This window comes from Armigeres subalbatus, chromosome 3 (assembly GCF_024139115.2).
Source record: "Armigeres subalbatus isolate Guangzhou_Male chromosome 3, GZ_Asu_2, whole genome shotgun sequence".
NCBI lineage: Eukaryota > Metazoa > Arthropoda > Insecta > Diptera > Culicidae > Armigeres > Armigeres subalbatus.
The window spans coordinates 306,702,131-306,721,685 of record NC_085141.1 but is presented as its reverse complement, the minus strand read 5'-3'; the positions used below and the strand labels follow the sequence as shown (position 1 = coordinate 306,721,685).

Below are 19,555 nucleotides of genomic sequence, written 5' to 3'. Positions count from 1 at the left end.
AAATGGGAATTGCTTAACACAATGGAAACGATGGACAGGACTGTTCGATAAGCTACCGTTCCTCAGAGTTCCCCGATTTCAAAATGAACCGGCCTAGGACCATGAGCATGAGCATTATGACCGCACAATTAGTAGTTGCTACTCCGTGATTGACAAGAACTTGCAAAATTGTACAGAGGACACAATGATTGGGGCTAGGGATTAGCTACCCATTCTCCATGTACACGTTTCGGGAGCTCAAATATTTAAGGTCAATAACGGCGTCCTTACGGTCATATAGGAAGGGAAGGATTGTTAGCCCGACTCTCGTTGCTACTAGAGACCGAGTATACCTCTGCATATTTACGATTGTCTTGGGATAGGATATAGTTTTATTTACAAAGGAAAATTTATTTGGATTCACTTCGCTCAGTGATGCCCTGTCGATATCACAAGTTCAAAAGAAAAAAATAAATCCGGAAGACGAAGCTACAAAATGGAGAAATGGTTCTAGCCTCCATACAGCAGCTTCGTGGTTTTGTGACCCTATATTTCTCAAACAGGATGAAACTTTGTGGCGTAAAACAACAAAAATCAAACCAATTGCACGAACAATTGCGTACATCTATCGATATACCAACAACTTGAGACGCAAGGTAGTGGTGGTTTGAGCTATCAGGCCCTACTGAGCAAGACCTATTGAACAAATCGAACTGGCAAAAGCAGAACGCTTACTTTGGAAAATAGCACAAGCCGAAGCATTTCCTAAAGAGCTCACCGTGTTGAGTGATACGAAAGGGAGTCCCGAAACACGACATCGCACTGTTTCGAGATTTGTTTATTCGTTTGCAGCATCAACAGGCTCTGTGTGGCCCCAACGATGGTCTTAAAATATAAAGTACATTTAGAAATCACAATCAATTAAAAAAAGTCACAGAAATAAAATTGCTATCTAGGTGTGTTAAAAAAAGTCAAAAACCATATTACGCGATAAATGGAAGTCAAACAATGTTGCAACTCTGTTGAATACGCGTGGCAAGTCACCGATTGCCCCATGTAATCCGTAATTCGTTCTTTGCAGTGGTGGTCTAAGCATTCCGCTATTGCGGAGTGTCCTTGGTCGAACATTCAAATCTATCTGCTCCAGAATACCTTCGCAGTCGATTCGTCCCTGTAGTATATCGGCGATCGCCCGGTTGATATCTCTCCTAGCACGAAGAAGTTCTAGATCGATCAACTGGCATCGGCTCTCATAGCTCGGTAAGCAAAACGGATCCCTCCATGGCAACTTCCGAAGTGCAAATCGCAGGAACCGACGTTGGACCGATTCGATACGTTCGGCGCCATTGTTGTACGCTAGGCTCCAAACTGCAGAGCAGTACTCTAGGGTAGAACGCACAAGAGAACAGTAGATGGCTTTCAAGCAATAAATGTCGGAAAAAATCCTGGCGATCCCAAATATTAGTCCTAATGTCCTAGAAGCTTTATCGACAGCGTACGAGATGTGCAGCTAAATTTTAGCTCTGAGTCCAGGACTAGGTCCTTGATATGATTCGCGCGTGTCAAGTAGGTTGTAGTCGAAAATTATCGGTTGGTTCTTTCGAGTGAACGTTATGACGGAGCACTTGGCTGGGTTTACGACCTTACGGTTTAGAGAACACCAACCGGCAAATTGAGTGACCTGCCGTTGTAAATTAAGACAGTTAGTAGTTGAACTTACTTGAAAAAACATTTTCAAATCGTCAGCGTACGACAGTCGAGGGCTTTCGATGACTAGATGGACGTCATTGAAGTAGGGCAGTAATATTAGTGGCCCAAGATGGCTTCCTTGCGATATTACAGATGTTGCTTGGAAACTATTCGAATCGCAGTCATCTAAAGTCACCATCAGTTGTCGGCCAGTCAAGTATGAGCGGAACCAGCACAATAAATCATGCCGTACCTGTCGAGTTTGGCAACAGCGATAGCATGGTTCAACTTGCCAAATGCGGCAGACAGGTCGGTGTAGATTACATCGGTTTGCATCGGTGGTAAAGCCGTGTTGGTCGGGGCTGAGATGTTGCTTGCAGTGCGAATGTAATGGTTCCATGACAACGAGTCCGAACAGCTTAGAAACGGCGCTTAATGACGTGATTCCTCGGTAATTGTCTACGTTACGTTTGCTACCTTTATTGTGCACCGGGAACATGTGTGCGATTTTCCAGCAAGACGGAAATATTCCACTAGACAGTGACAAATGAAAAATACGATGAAGCGGGTCAAGCAGACAAGAAATTTGTTTTTTGAGGAAAGCAGACGGAATACCGTCTGGTCCTGGATTATAGGACGACTTGAGTTTTGTTGCGGCCCTAGATATAGCGTCAACGTCGACATCTAACACGCCTAATGTTTGGTTACTTAATGGAACGTTGCTAGCTGCGAGTCTAACTTGGTCAGCACTAATACGCTCATCGCTGAAGACACTGGCAAATATTTCAGCGAATAGCCCACAGAGCTCCGATGGGGTAGACGCTGTTTCACCGTTGTACTGCATTGAAGATGGCAGCCCAGATTCTTTGCGCTGTTTGTTGATGTAACTCCAAAGAAATTCGGCATCTGCTTGAACTTACGCTCAATACTGTGCTGGTAACGCAAAAAGTTCTGACGACTGACACGCTGGTATTCATGGTTGAGCCTCACGTACTGATCTCGCAGTGGTAGTGTCCGATACTTGGTAAATTGCCTCAGAGCAGCTCTCTTAACTGTCTTCAGTTTCAGTGTGCCAGGGAGGTCGCGAAATGTTATTCAGAACTCTTTTTGGAACGTGCCTATCGATGACGTACATCATGACATGTGAGAAGGCTAGAGCAGCTTCATCCATATCATATTGAGAACGTTTCCCCAATCGATACTCGATAATACAATCTATAATAGTTAAGTGGTCGGCTTTCTTAAAATCGTATGACACGGGCGAAGTACGTTCGATGAAGTCGTGTACATGACTGCATTCGATGCTGATAAGTAGTGGAGGGTGATGAGCAGCATTTTTGACCAGTGCGCAAGGTGCTGGCAAGATGAGCGGTGCATTGTTCTGTCTGCTTACAAAGCATAGGTCCAACGTGCGACCGTTTTCATTCACAATGCCGTTAATTTGGCTAAGAGTGGCTGAGCTGTAGTTATCCAAAAGGCTGACAGCGCCAGCATGCAGGATCGAATGTTCTGGATCAGGGTAAAGGAAACCACTGTGGAAATGCTTCCAAGAGACACCAGTCAGGTTGAAAACGCCCAGGACAAGCACTTCGTCAGTCGGAGTGGCCGTTTCTAAGACGGCGAAGACTTCTAAGACGGCGAAGACGGACCAGATCAGGAGGGACATACAAGTAGCATCTACAGGAAATCGCCCTTCCTGGATAAAGGCGTGGTTCTCCGATAGGCGGGAAGGATTGACGCTGCTCCATTTGTTCAAAATGAAGCAAAATATCCAGCTATTCTGTCTCCAAAGCACCAAATAACAATTTTGTAAGTCGAATCGTTTTGCATTTGATTCCGTCATGCAAATAGAGAAACGGTCACCAATGAACTAATGTCGAATTCGTTTTTAAAAAGTTCCAACCTAGGTTGGAACCAGTTCCAACCTAAGTGCTGTCAAAGTGTTTTTTTTATTCGCTCAGGTTGGAAATAGGTTCGCATTAGTTCCAACCCCAAAGCTGTCGGGTTCGCACTGTGTTGTTTCACGGTTTCGCACCAGGTTTACCAATACAACTGCACTTCAACTGTCAAAACCATATGGGTGGAATAAACAAGCCGAAGGGAAATACAAACCAGAGTAAAAACGAAACTGTTTGTGCATTTAATAAAGAATGCACATCGAAAGCCGTTTTACGGAAATTTTTTATTCCATATGATATTTGTCAACATTTGCATTATATTCAAATTCCCTTAGGACTTTTTTCAGTAATCCCAGGATAATTTGTTTTAAACGGAAATATTATATTGCAATTTGTTCTAAAATTCCCCTATTAATTATTTCTTTAAGTAGTTCTTAAAAAATCATATGGAAATTCTTCAAAGAATTCTTATAATTCGTTCAGATATTCCTCCTTGAAGTCTTGTATGCATTCCATTGCGAATTCTTCCCAGAATGCATTAGAGCAATATTTCAGGCATTCCTTCATAATATTTTTCCAGAAGTTCATCTGGAAATTCTTCCAAGAGTTCCTACGAAATTTCTTCCAAGAATTTCTCTGGAAGTTCCTCCAGGAATTCCTCTGGAAGTTCCTTCGGGAAGGAATAGCTGGTGGGATTCCTGGATTAACTTCCGGAGGAATTCCTGGAGGAACCACCGGAGGAATACCTGGAGGAAATTCTGGAGTAACTTCCGGAGGAATTCCTGACGGTACTTCTGGAGGAACTCCTAAATGAATTTGAGTAGGATTTCATGAATGAATTTCCAAATGATTTACTGAAGGAACTTCCGGAAGAAGTTTTGAAGTATTTTTGGGAGGAATTCCTGAAGGAATGTTCCAAAGATTTTCTGAAGGAACTTCCGAAGGAAATTTTTAAGGAACTTCGGAACTTTCCTAACGAACTCCCGAGCTCCGAACGTAACTTCAGGAAGTACAGGAACTTCTGATTAGATTCCTGAAGAAATTTCCGAAGGAATACCTGAAGAAACATCCGGAGGAATTCCGGAAAGAAACTCCGAGTTAATGCCTGCAAGAACTTGCGGAGGAATTCCTGAAGAAGCGAAAAGGAATAGAGAAGCTGGTGTAGATATATCCATCCAAAAGTAAATTTCGTAATTCGCGAAAATCAGAGCGCATACTTGATCATTTTTATCATGATCTGATTCGTTATGGCCCACAAACTGCCAGTGCACTGGTAAAATCCGGTATGATGTCGATCATATGTTTCGAATCAAAACAAACACGATGCCACGCACACCACCATATCCAATGAGAGATGGAACTGAAAACGTTTTTTTTATTCAGGGTTCGGGTTGGCACTGACCCAGGTTTAAAAACGAATTCGACATAAGACAACGATTCGATATTTCCAAGCTTAGGGCATTAGTAAGTAAATTGATGCGTTGTTGCACATGGTGCCGAATAATGTAGGCGACTCCTCAACCTCCGATAATGGGACCTCTACCTGAAGCTCACGTTAGACCGTTCGTCCGACCTTTTACGTACGTAGAACTAGATTACTTTGGCCCGGTATTCGTGAAAATTGGAAGGAGTCAAGCAAAGCGATGGGTGGCACTATTCATCTGCCTGACAATCAGAACTGTGCACCTTGAAAAAGTCCACAGCTTGAGTACAGTATCAAGTGTAATGGCCATACGTAGGTTCGTCTCTCGGCGTGGTACACCTGCAGAATTTTACACCGATAATTCCACTTGTTTCCAGGTGGCAAGTACAGAGCTAGACAGTCGAAGAGATAAAGTCACAGAAGGTGGCCATCACCCTCACGTTTACCACCGTACAAACTAGGTGGAATTTTATTCCACCCTCCGCTCTCCATAAAGGCATTTTGGATGCACCTCGTCGTCCCGATGATGAGACTTTGGAGATAATTCTTTATGAAGCAGAGGAGATGATAAATTGCAAGCCTTTGACGAACCGTTGGAGTCTGCGGATCCGGGAGTACCTTCCGGTGATCGCTAGAAGAACTAAATGATTTGAAGATGTAAAGGACCTGCGCATTGATGATCTAGTTTTAACGGTGAGTGGAACTATGAGGAACCAATGGATTCGTAGACCAGTTATTCAAGTCTTCCCAGGGAGATACGGAAGAGTTCGTCAAGCCATAGTTTAATTGGCGGTTCTCGATGTCGTCCATGAGACCCTTACAGTATACGGGAGGGGGGATGTGATGACACGATTCCCTGTTCTGGCGACACTTCTACTGACTAGTAGCTTCATTTTCCAGCTGTACGCGATATCTTTGTTGTTGACGTAGTAGGCAATCGTATATTGAGCTGCAAAGCTAGCATAGCAACGCTAGACAATTTGTTGGGAAAAATTAATATTGTCTTGAATCGTCTTGAAAACTTTCAGGAATGTGATTTGGTCAGTCAAGTCATAGGACAAAGTCTAGTCAAAATGTGAATTTGAATGTCAGATATTGTTTTTTTACTGCTAGAGATTCAATCAGCAATCCAAATATTGTTCTTAGATCCAACTTGTACCTCAAACTGATCGGACGTCTCAATAAAACCTGTTACTGTTCTGTTACCTCTGCTTGTTTAAACCTAAATTATTACAAGAGGTTATGGGCACCATCCTGACCTGACCTGTAACATACCGTTATTGAGTGGAAATGGAAACGATTTTCAAAACTGGAGCTACCGCGTTAGGTTGTTTCTCGAAGCAAAGGGCGTAGCGGAAGTGCTCACTGGAGAAGCTCCAGAAGCAGCAGCCGAAAAAATCAAGTTCGAATAAATGGACCGAATGGACCGCGTTATTGGTGGGTTGTCTATCGGACGAATGCCTTGAAATCGTTCGAGATAAGGTTACCACCAAGGATATGTGGACCAGTTTGGAATCTACTTTTGCCAAGAAATCCGTTGCCAGCCAGACGATAATACGAAAGCAACTGGCTCGATTGCGAAAGAAGGTGCGGACATGAGAACTCATTTGCTGAAATTCGACGGAATAGTGAGGGAATTGAAGACTGCTGGAGCTACGTTAGAGGAAGCAGATCTGGTTCCGCAGCTATTCTTAACGTTACCGGATTCGTTCGACCCTCTAGTAACGGCTCTGGAGAACGTCGCGGAAGAAGATTTGTCTTTGAATCTCGTTAAACAGCGTTTATTGGCTGAGGAAAACAAGCGTTCGGACCAACAGGGTGAAATGGTGGAAGACAAGTTAGCTGCATTTTCCGGCGATTCGAAAAAACGAACAACGAATACAATACAGCAAAGAAGAGTGCGGTAAGCTTCATGGCAGATTCCGATGTTGGTGACCGAAAGCCTGGACGAATCGTATTCAAGCTAGACACCGGGTGCAGCGACCACCTGGTGAGCGACAGGAATGTGTTTGCGGTTCTGCGGAAAATGGACAACGAGATAGAGATAAAGGTGGCCAAGGAAGGCGAAGCCCTGCCTGCTAGTCAGACAGGTGAAATCAATGCAGTTAGTAATAAAGGTGTGGAATTCAACATGAAGCCGGCCGCTTAAACGAATTCATTCGGATGTGTGCGGACCAATTGACCCGCCAATTCATTGACGACTACACCCATTTCGCTATGATTTATTTGCTGAAACGGAAATCTGAAGTGGATGATAAATTTCAATAATATGAAGCTATGGTCAATGCAATGTCTGAGAAGACTATTTCTAAACTTACGGTTGATCAAGGAAGGGAATATTGCTCGGCAAATCAGATACAGTTCTACAAGAAGAAAGGTATTCAGATGGAAACGACGGTTCCTTGCACTCCGCAGCAGAATGGTGTAGCAGAGAGATTTAATCGAAAACTGATTGAAAAAGTTCGTTCGGTGCTCATCGAGTCCAAGGTTCCGAAGCGTCTTAGTCCGAAGCTGCTCTTGCTTGCGTTTACCTGCTAAATAGAAGTTGCGCAAAAAGTTGGACCCCAAGAGTACGGAAATGATTATGGTTGGATATGTTCCAAATGGTTATCGGCTGTGGGACCCGGTTGCTCAAAAGATTGCAATTGCTTGGGATTGGGACGTGAAATTCGACGAGTCGTTCTTTCCTTACGATACCAAGATGAGATAAGATGTGCCGTTAATCATTCATTTCTCGTTGGACCAAGAGGGGTAAAATAACGAACCAATCGCAGATCTTGAAGTTTGTCAACCATGTGATGAAATCCAAGTAAATGATGAAATTGATACCGTTATTACTGAACCTGATGATGCGCTCCCTTCGCACGTAGAACAACACGAGATTCGAAGTGAACCGTTGTTGAGGGGCGAACGGGAGCGCAGGCTCCGAGGTAAAAAAAAGTTTTATGATAAATTCAGATTGGTACCAATACAAACATGTGTGCACAATATTCAATTATAATAGATCTTTTTAGATAGAATAGATTATAATAGAATTGGACCGAAAGCGGCACCATGGTGAAAATGTCTCCGATCCCTTCGACGTATGCAGCCACCATAGGCGAAAATGTATCCGATCCCTTCGACGTATGCAGCAATGCGATCCGGGCCATCCCGAAGAGTTGGCGAAATTCCAGGAAGCACGAGCAGCGGCACGGAAGGCAATTAGTAAGGCAAAAGAACAGTCATGGGGAAACTTCGTGGCGAAAATATCACCCAGCAGCACGACAACCGAACTGTGGCGGACGGTGAATACACTGCGTGGTAACCGGCAACAACGCCCAATAGTCCTCAAGCGAGCGGACGAATTCACGGACGATCCCGAAGAAGTGACAGAAGAACTGGCGAAAGTGTATTGCGAGAGATAGGCGACTTCAAGCTACCCTCCATCGTTCCAGATAGCGAAAGCGGCAGCTGAACGACGGTCTATTGATTTTTTGCACCATAATGATGATATCTAGACCAACATTTGAAAAGGGCGTAACAGCCAAAATTTATTTCTTCTGATTCTTTGTCTACATATATTGCTATATATGTGGACGAAGAATCAGAAAGAATAAATTTTGGCTGTTACGCCCTTTTCAAATGTTGGTCTAGATATGTACAACATCGACATTACCCTGAGCGAACTTCTGTGGGCTCTCGACAAAGGGCGAAGTGCATCAACAGGTCCAGACTCGATCGGATATCCTCTGCTGCAACGTCTTCCACTCCCCGTAAAAACGACCCTTCTCGAGCTGTTGAACGACATCTGGCGCAGTGGCCAGTTTCCCGCCAGCTGGCGGGTTCTCGAGCGGATTATCAATCGGCGACTGATTACCGAGCTCGAATCAAGTGGACGGCTCGACAAGCGCCAACACGCTTTTCGTGCTAGACGTGGCACCGATACGTACTTTGCCGAACTTGAAAGGTCGCTGCCTACTAATGACGAGCACGGCCTAATAGCATCCCTGGATCTATCGAAGGCGTACGACACCACACGGCATCTTGCGGACTCTAAGGTCTTGGCGAGTACGTGGTCGGATGCTGAATCTACTGCAGAGTTTCCTTTCGGAACGCACCTTCCAGGTGTCCATAGGAGGACATATGTCTCAAGAGTACCTATTCTCCAGTAGGTACCACCTCAAGGTTCCGTCCTATCCGTGACGCTGTTTCTCATCGCGTTGCAGCCTATTTTCCGCGTGCTACCCGCCGGAGTTGAAATTCTTCTGTACGCGGACGACATCCTCCTCGTGGTGCGTAGAGCAAAAGGGGTAGGTTTACACCGCAGGCTGCAGACCGCAGTTAAAGCTGTGGACAAATGGGCGAAGAGCGTGGGATTCTCTATATCTGCGACCAAATCGCAAATGTTTTACTGCAGCCCCAACGCGCGTCGTAAAGCGGTGAAGAAATCGTGCGAGTCACGATGCGAATCTTCCAGATGATCGGAGCGAAGCTACCACGTGGCAACCGAGCAACTCTGCTGCAGGTGGGTTCAGCGCTCATCACAGCGAACTTGACGTACGGAATTGGACTACTGAGCCGAGGAGGAGCGGAGACCCTGCAGACCCTCGCTCCAGTGTACAACAAAATTGTAGCTACGCTTCTGGAGCGTTTGTGACCAGCCCTATTAATTCCATCATGGCCGAAGCTGGCACTCTTCCGTTTGGACTACTTGACACACAATCGATAGCGCGAACGGCCATCCGAATTATGACAAAAAGTCTCAACAACAGCACTCTTCAGCTAATCAGCCGGGCATCAGACCGTCTTTACGAATAAACGGGCACAGCACTTCCCGCTATCGATCAGGTAACAAGGCAGAGTGATTGTGTCTGGTATGCACGAAGACCATCAATAGTGTGGGATGTAAAGAACTGCGTTCGAGCCGGGACCCCGCCGGATACAGCTATACCAGTCGTCCAACAATTACTCTCGACAAGATTTCGTGGGTCGACGGTGATCTACACCGATGGCTCAAAATCTGACGATGCTGTAGGTGCCGCATTTCACACGACCGGCCTCGCAGCGTGCAGTGTTTTCTCTGCGGAAGCAAATGCAATCAAGAAAGCGGTCACGACCCCGAACACCAGGGGTGAAATGATGATCCTTACAGATTCGGCTAGTTGTTTGTTGGCACTAGAATCCGGGGCATCAAAACACCCGTGGATACAGGATATCGAAAAGGTGATGCGCAACAAACCAGTCCGATTCTGCTGGATCCCGGGACACGCCAGCATTAGTGGAAATATCGAGGCAGACCGACTAGCAAACGAGGCTAGGAGACAACCTGCAATCGATATGCCCATTCCGGGCGAAGGCGCTTTAAGAGCGATAAAGCAGGCGATAGGATGGAACCGTCAGTGGCACGATTCCCGAGACGTGAAACTAAGAGAAATCAAGGACGATACGCTCCGGTGGACGGATCAGACCAATCCAGTGGACCAACGTGCGTTAACCCGACTAAGAATTGGTAACACGAGACTGACCCATACATTTCTGCTGAAGAAGGATCCTCCGCCCATTTGCAAGTGCTGCGGAACTATCATCGACGTGCAGCATGTCATCCACCATGTCGGCATGTCATTGCAGTGCGCCCCACAGGCAAGTACCAGTGTGTTCATACATTCGCAGAGTTTATCGCTGTACCTTTTTTTTTCAACAGTGGTCCACGGAGACGGAAGCGCTGTTATTTCACAGCTCTGCCGCAACCAGCATGGAAGCACCGGTAGAAAAGATTAAGAAGATAGTGAGAGAGAGAGCACACAAACAAAACAAACTTATTTATAAACGTCAAATCTTATAATAATTCTGCCTATGCAGCGAAAATTTACATTTTCAAGTGTATTTTCATGTTCGAATTGAATTTTAATACGATTTTCACATTGAGGCATATGTGGAGCATTTTCTTTAAGATCATATAACTTTTACATGATAAAACTTGTCAATAAGCTCAAATTGAGGGTGGTCCATATTGCGTCTACTGTCCCTACGGTGATTGAAGTGTAGAACTAAACCTAATGGGGCGCACTATAATTACAGAGTTAAAATCAGAAACCAGTGGAATTGTAGATTTGACCCCTTCAAAGATTCGTTCGACACACTAAATATGTAAGACAAAAAACATACATGCAACAAAAATTAATAAATTATTTCAGGTTGAAGCGCACAGACCTAAATCGTGTTGTTGTCTAGACTTGGTGATTCCTAATCCCATAGTCTTTATAATCTACTCCGTATAAATATTGGTCCTCCAAACGTATTTTTTTGTTGATTCGATTGAAATTAAAATCTGCAAGGCTATGATTAAATAAACCAAATGCTGTAGTTAGTTAAACTTTTGCTATAATTCTATTCTATTCTAAGCCCGAATAATGTTTTGAAAAAAATACATACAAATACACTTTTCGGCAACATTAACAGTCTAATGGTCGATTATTTTTTAAACTAACAAATAAATAACTTTAACAATACTCGACACTATGCTTATTTTTACTTATTCGACTTCATTGAGTTTAGAAAATATGTTATTAAACTAATAGAGTAATTACTATCACCTTTTCTACCAACGAAGAGCAGCTAAGCTCCTAAATCGATATCAGCTATCTAAACAGACAGAAGACATCTATCTGTGTCTGCAAATCATTTTCCCATAAATTACTCCGCACAAAATGCACTTGTAGTGATGCTGCTAACTGTAATTACCTCTTCTGCACTTCATTTACACCGGACAAACCCACCGAACCGGAACAAAAGTTACACGATCGTGGTGTGATAATGGCAGAGAAAAACATTACAAGACATTACTTTACAATTACTAAACTTTAGGTATCATAGATCCAATAATATTCAGAAACCTTCATAAACTCCATTACGAATAGGATTAGCCTGCAGTGGAAATAGAAGGTCCGAGGTGGTAGAAAAAGAACAAATCTGTTGAGTTCCCTTTTCCCGGACGATTTCCACCCCGGAAAAGTCAATTTTCGCAATTTAAATCAATTTCTGCTGTGACGATGGAAAGATAGCAAGAGGAGCTGCAACAGCAGCAGCAGAAAAAAAAATCGATTGATTTGACCCCGGGTTCTTGGGACGGCGACGACGGGCGGGGTACGAGGAGTATTTATAAATTGTGCGATTTTTGCGATAATTACCTGATACTGATGGGATTGGTGGTACCTGTCGGGAAGAAACAAACGTTTAAAAACAAAAAATTAGTCTCCAATTTGAAAATTACGGTCGAATCGAAAACAGTCAAGGCAAATTTCACCATCCATGTCAGGAGGGAGTAGAGAAAGAGACAAAAATGAAGGCAAAACTACTTTCGCCCCGATTTTTTCTTGCAAGAGTGTCAATAAAATTTGCCTTTCCACGGTTTTCTGACCATTTACTTCGGAGGAAATCTTCCGGAATTTCCGGAAAGGTTTCGACGGTCAATCGAAAAGCAAATTAAAAGATCGAAACAATCAGATTTTACCCATCATTTAGTAAACGCTGCGGTTTCCTGGCATGCATTACCATTTAATGCACACACACTGAAAGAGGTTCCCGTTCTTTTTTCCTACTGCCTCCTCCCGGCCAGGGTTCTCTTCGCTTACTCCGTTCGGTAGCCCCTCGCACCAGGACAGGGGGCCCCTTGGGGGAAGAGGACACTTTTCCAGAAACGACGACAATCGGTCGCCGCAATTTCCACCCCGGATCCAATCGGAAGTCGCTTTAGCAGACAACTTCCTCGGAGGTCGCTCCTACAGACCCTCGGATCCAAATTGTACCGAAATAAAAGTGGAAAAACGCAAAAAATGGGGGTACAACAAAAATTGCAGCAGCCCCGCTTTTCTTCGTCTTCTTTCTCCTCCTTATGCTGTCTACACTCCTTTGATTGTGTGCGTAGTCCCCTGAGTCTGCCCAGAGAAAATTTTTCTTTCCTAGCTTTTCTCCTCCTCGGTTTGCTTCCCGAAGTGCCCGTAAACCCGTCTTGGAAAATGACCCCAATTCGAAATACCCCAAGCTTGGCCAAAATCACTTCCGCACTCTTTCGGACTCCACTTTTTCGCGCACGCAGTCAAGCCTCCACGGAATCTGCTTATTACTTTTCAAATACACTCTCGTTTCTTTCTGATTGCTACGCCGCCATCACTGCTCTGCGAACGAAAACGAATACGCGAATGAAATAGGTGAAACTTCGCCGCGGTTCGCCTCGAACCAATTTGCTCTCTCATCTCATCGCCACAACGCACCATCAAGCCAGCGAGTGCGCGAAAGGGACAGAGTAAGTTCTCTCCCAGCGGGCGAAAATTGCGTGCTCTCTCTCCGGTTGACAGTTCAGCGAACTGTCATTTCGAGTCAAAACTTTTCTTTTACGTTTGAATCAGACGACAAATGTGTCAGAATCTCAATTTTCAGACGTTACACGAAAAAATATTTTAAAAACAAATTTTGACGAAGGACATTAAAGCTAAGCTGGTTCACAGTTCAGGCTACGTTACACTTAGGAAAAATGGCCCGCGGATTTTTTTCCCCATGTATTTTTACAAATGCGATGATTCGGGATTTGTGCATGGAAAATCAAAATCTCGACCCCATTTAAAATGCACAGGGCCTGAAATCCAAGGAGCTAGACTTTAAATTAAAGTCTAGCTCATTGCCTAAAATCCGGCGGAAAATTTCCCAGCGGTTCTCAACCTGGGGTACATGTACCCCTGGGGGTACCGTCACTGTTCCAAGGGGGTACCTTGGACAAAAATGCGTAGTGGCGGATGTATTACAGTTTGATCCGAAATCTATTGATAAAGTTTTGATTATTTTTATGCTCAAAATATGTATTGCACATTATGGCAAGGCGATTAGTAAAGCAAAGACTTCTGAATCCTGACCACCCCAACCACCAAATGAAGGGAAGGCACTGTGTAAGGAACAAAGGATCAAAAGGTCAAAACGTCGAATGAATTTCAACATGTATGTGTTTAATCAGCTATACCAATTTCGGAGTTGGGACGGTAAATCCGACGCGAAACGAGATAAAAACGCGGAAAACTTTCTTTTAAAAAAACTGAACTCGTTTAATATTTATTTTTATCTGTTTCTCTTTTTTTCACGAATACAAAGTTTGTCATATACAAGGTATGTTGATTTGCTTCAAACATTATAACGCATATATGTATCTACACCTCCTCTCAAATCAACTACTCCTAAGCCCTCTCGATGGCGTACAAACAAGACCTTTCCCAATGCTTTGGTGAGCGTATCCGCCACTTGATCAACCGATGGAACTCGTTCCAGCCTTACAACCTTCTCCTTAACCTTCTCCCGAAGAAAGTGGTAACGAACATCATAATGCTTTGATCTTCGCGTCTCAGGGTTTTCTGAAACACTTATACACCCAAAGTTATCCTCAAACATCGTCACAGGAAGCTGAACATGGAGTTGCAGATCATTCATGGCCTTCAGTAGCCATAAAATCTCCTTGGTGGCATCACAGGCTGCTACGTATTCTGCTTCGCAGCTGGAAAGTGCCACAATACCTTGTTTTCGGCTACACCACTGTACAATGTTTCCGTACACTTTAATGCAAAATCCTGTAGTTGATTTTCGATCCACTAAGTCGTTAGCCCAATCGGCGTCAACGTAACAGCAAAGAGCGGGTGCGCTTTCATTCTTGCTGTACACCAGTCCGAAATTAATTGTACCGCTAAGGTAACGCAAAACTCGCTTCAGACACACCCAATGTTCAGCCGTCGGGTTCTCTTGAAATCGAGCCAGATACGTCAAAGCAAAGCATATATCCGGCCGGGTACCTGACATCAGGTACATTAAGCTGCCAATGAGTTCGCGATACGGTTCTCCCACTTTGTCTTTTACCGCGCCCGTCTTCAGCTTCAAGTTCTGCTCCATGGGTGTTCCAGTGGCGTTACATCCTGTCATTTCAAATTTTTCCAACAAACGTTTAGTATACGCTCCTTGATGAATCTGCAATGTACCCTTTTCTGGACACGTTTGAATACGAAGTCCCATGAAGGTTGATGGTACTCCGAGATCTGTCATCCTGAACTCACTTGCCAGACTATCTCGAATCTCATCAATTACCTGAATACTACTGCCACACAGCAACATGTCGTCTACATATATCACCAAATACACAACAGTGTCTCCACAGACTTTGTAATACAAACATACATCTGCCGTGGACTGTTGAAAGCCCAAACTAACGATGTACTCATGAAACGTATCGTTCCAACATTTCGGACTTTGTTTTAATCCATACAGTGAGCGTTGTAATTTCAGAACGTATCCAGGCTTCAACATCATTCCATCTGGTGGGTACATGTAGACTGCTTCCTGAAGCACCCCATTGAGAAAAGCAGTTTTAACATCAAGATGTCGGAAGTGGTAGTTGTTCTGCACACCAAGAGCCAGTACAAATCGTATGGTAGCAAGACGCGCCACCGGTGCATATGACTCTAAAAAATCGACCCCACGCTTCTGTATAAATCCGCGAGCCACCAATCTTGCTTTGAACTGTTTCGATTTTCCATCATCTGTATCCTTGAATTTAAAACCCATTTAGAACTAATGATTTTCACGTTTCCTGGATTCCTCACTATGACCCATGTTCCGTTAATCTTCAACGCTTCCATCTCGTTTTCAATAGCTTGCATCCACTGTGCCTCGTCTTCTCGACCACGAACATCTTGGTATGATTCCGGAGCATACGACAAAAAACATTCAAGCGCCATCGCAGTATTTGCAGATAGGTCGTACTCCCCGTTTGTCATCCAGGTTGGTTGTCGACGATTCCGATCCGGTCTCTGACGAACTTCTAGTGGGTCCTCCTCTGGCTGCAGCAATGAATGTTCGTTCTCCACAAAGTTCACATCCATATCGTCGGGTATACTCCCAACAGACAGGAATTCCTCCGTTTCATGTGGATTGTTTTCTGTCGATTTTTCCATCTGAATGTCACTCACGTCAACAACAAGCGTCCCATCGTTTTGCGCATCCTCATTGGAAAAACATTTTTTTTGTTCATTGAACTTCACACTCCGTGAACAGACAATTTTCTGCCTAGCGACGTCCCACAGGCGCCAGCAATTTACTCCATAGCCTAAGAAAACACATTTCACTGCGCGATCGTCTAACTTCTTCCTGCGTTCCTTCGGTACTGTTGCAAACGCTTGACAACCGAAAATCCGTAGATTCGAGAGATCTGGTTTTCTTGAGAACCACAATTCATATGGTGTCTTTCCCTGCACGGCTCTAGTCGGGCTTCGGTTGGTAAGGTAAACAGCGGTAAAGCTTTTTATCTACCTCGGCGCCAATTAACATCGCACGAGCTTTTTCGCAAAGGGTACGATTAACTCGTTCTGCCACTCCGTTTAACTCTGGCGTGTAGGGCGGCACGAACTCCAACGCGATCCCCTCAGTAACACAGAACACCTTCATATCCTTACTGCGGTACTCACCGCCGTTGTCGCATCGTAATCGCTTCAGCTTGATTCCAAAATGCGTCGTTGCCATTGCGTGGAATTGCACGAATTTCGATACTGCTTCATCCTTGGTCTTCATCAGGTATACAACAACCATGTGTGTCCAATCATCCAAAAACGTGATGAAATAGTTATAACCGTCGTATGTGGTGGGAGTTATAGGACCGCACACGTCACTGTGCACTAACTCAAGCGGCTTCGTGTCGCGCGTTCTCGTACCGTCGATGTGAGCCGTCGTCTGCTTCTCCCGTGCACAATCCTCACAAAAATCCAGCTTCTCTGACAGTCTATCACCAATCCCACTGACCATGTCTTTTCCAACCAACGTACAAACGCTCTTCATGTTGAGATGCCCCAACCGTTGTTGGTGCCATATGGAATTAACGCCTACTTCAGCCACAGTCGCTTTCGCAGACAGTTCCCGTTGTCCCACAATTCTGAGCCAGTAAATGCCATTTTTTACAACCGCTCGTGCAAATACCTTTCCGTCTTTCGAAATGCTCGCACCTCGCCGGTCGAATACCACTTTGTTGCCGCGCTCTACTAGCTTTTTAACCGACATCAAATTATCTCTGCACTCGGGAACGTAGATCACATCATGTAAAATCACTTTCACATCCTCCTCTCCATCTGCTATGATGTGTCCAGATATGTGTCCACCCATTGTCCCACACATTTTAACACCATCCATCCCAAGTAACAATTTCTATGCTTGTTGGATTTATTTAATTCTTATAGTGGTTTTATGACAGCAACCACCATGACTACTTTTCAGTTTTATTGGCGCTCCTATTGCTATCAATAAACCACTCATAAATCAGCTGGAAAAGCTTCAAACGTCAAATTCCGATTGATCTTATGAGCAACTCTACGGTTGTGCTGAAGAGCTTATTAAGCCATATTTTCAAAGCTCGATCAAAGCCACAATTTTTAGTCGTAATGTGGTCAAATGAATAACCTAATAAGAATTTTTGCATTGCAAAGAGTTTATAACGGTGTAAAATAAGAGCAACATTTTTCTGCTCGGAATGCATGATGGCCATATTGGAGAAGGAGAAGTATTTTCAGGTCAGTGATATTTATCGCTGAAATCCATAAATAAATGATATTTTCATCGCGTAGAACACTTTTCTTGCTAAATAATTGGAATTAGGTGAAACATCAACAGATTAGGTGGATATTTACGATATTGATGTTTTAGTTATTCTCAATTTAAAGCGCTTAACTACATTATTTTGCCGGCGCGTGGTGTACAGTCTTATTTTTTACCTAGCTTTCACCATAAAATCGAAAGCGCAACTTATTTCAAAGAGAGTATATTGAAAAACAAACCTGATAAATATTATTTTGTTGACATCCTCATCATGAATTTCATCATCAGTCTATTTTGTTATTATTTCCCGCAATATTTTTTTTCCCTTTTTAAAGCAACATTTTTGACAGCTGCCGCAGCCAAATTCCCTTTTTTTGCGGGTGGTTCAAAAAGGGTTTTTCAAATACTCTTATAAGAGGTTTATAGTGGTTATCTAGAGAGGGCCACTTGGCCATATTTTACTCTTATAGTGGTCATCAGAAGGTTGTCGTGTAGTTATGAGTTTTATTGTTAGTTCTTATTATTTGATCTTGAAAACCATTCCAAGAGTGGAATAAAACTTAAAATGTTACTTGGGATGGCTATGGCAATTTGAAATGGTGATTTTAGCTTCGCCACACCCGATAGTACAGAGACATCATTTACCAAGTGTTCCGAGCACCCCGAGTCAAGAATGAACCATATTTCATTTACCTGTGCAGAGTTTGAGGCTGCATTGCATTCATGAACTGCCATAGCGAATACCTTTTCCTCACTCTTGACAGCTGCCGCTGTACCGTCTGTGCCGTCGTTCATTTTTTTCGGGCATGCCGCCTGCAGATGCTGCTCAGATCCACAGATATAACACCTACGCTTCGGTTTGAATTGCTTCTGCTTTCGCCCTTGTATGGTCATTGCCGATGAAAACGTTTCGGACAACACGTCGTCCGACGACTCTGCCATTTATTCGAAGTTCCTCTTCCAGCAGGATCGATTTCACCTTCGTCAAGTTTAATTCCTTCTCATCCATCGTTTGTAATGCAGCAACCACAGGTCGATATTGCTCGGGCATCAGCATCAACAATCGTACCACCTTATCGATTTCGTCGAACTGTTTCCCAACATCACGCAACTGCCGAATACTTTTGTCGAAGCGCATAAAGAACGATCGCAATGTTTCTTCGTCATTAGGTTTGAGGTTATGCAGCTCAGTTTCCAGTAATAAACGTTTGGCGACACTCGACCGATTAAAGGTGCTCTTCAAGACATTCCATACCTCATATGCCGTATTGCAGTCGCGAGTCATGTCCAGAAGGTCATCATGTATACATCGTATGATCAAGCCTTTTGCTTTCTTATCATTCCGCTTCCAATCATCATCCTCCGGATCCTCTGGCTCTTCCTCCTTCACATGATCGAGTAGCTCTTTCTCGTCTAGGAAAACTTCCATTCGGTAGCTCCACTCAGCATACCCAGCTCCGGAAAACTGTTTAATTCCGGTCTTCTCACTGTTTTCCTCAGCCATACTCGTGCGGGTCCACAACCTGTTTAATCAGCTATACCAATTTCGGAGTTGGGACGGTAAATCCGACGCGAAACGAGATAAAAACGCGGAAAACTTTCTTTTAAAAAAACTGAACTCGTTTGATATTTATTTTTATCTGTTTCTCTTTTTTTCACGAATACAAAGTTTGTCATATACAAGGTATGTTGATTTGCTTCAAACATTGTGACGCATATATGTATCTACAGTATGTACATATATGGTATTATAGTAAGAATATGCTTCTGAACTAAAATCTTGATTCTAAGAGCAAGATTACCGGTGGTGAGTTTAAGCCGTTTGGCAGCGCAGTATCATTACTTGACACTTTACCGGTCGCTACTAAACGCACTGCTATAACAGTAGCGCGACTGACAGGTGACCAAATTTGGTAGCGCGATAAGAGCGCTGCTATTTGATGAACTGCCAACTGTCAATCGTCACCGGTACGGA

At 43.8% G+C, this 19,555-nt stretch overlaps 1 protein-coding gene across 4 annotated transcripts in view; it reads right to left on the bottom strand.

Annotated features, from left to right (window-relative positions):
- Nucleotides 1–13,174, bottom strand: part of LOC134225148 (WW domain-containing adapter protein with coiled-coil homolog) — a 56,181-nt gene extending 43,007 nt beyond the window's left edge. Inside the window, exons 1-2 of one of the 4 annotated variants that reach the window (XM_062704990.1) lie at nucleotides 12,482–13,174; nucleotides 12,159–12,183 (exon numbers count right to left, since the gene is read on the bottom strand). In XM_062704990.1, coding sequence (XP_062560974.1) covers nucleotides 12,159–12,183; nucleotides 12,482–12,525 — 69 coding nt within the window. In that variant the 5' untranslated portion in view covers nucleotides 12,526–13,174. The remainder of the gene's footprint in view (nucleotides 1–12,158; nucleotides 12,184–12,481) is intronic. The other 3 variants (XM_062704992.1, XM_062704989.1, XM_062704991.1) reach the window with 3 other exon arrangements.
- Nucleotides 13,175–19,555: the final 6,381 nt, after the last annotated feature.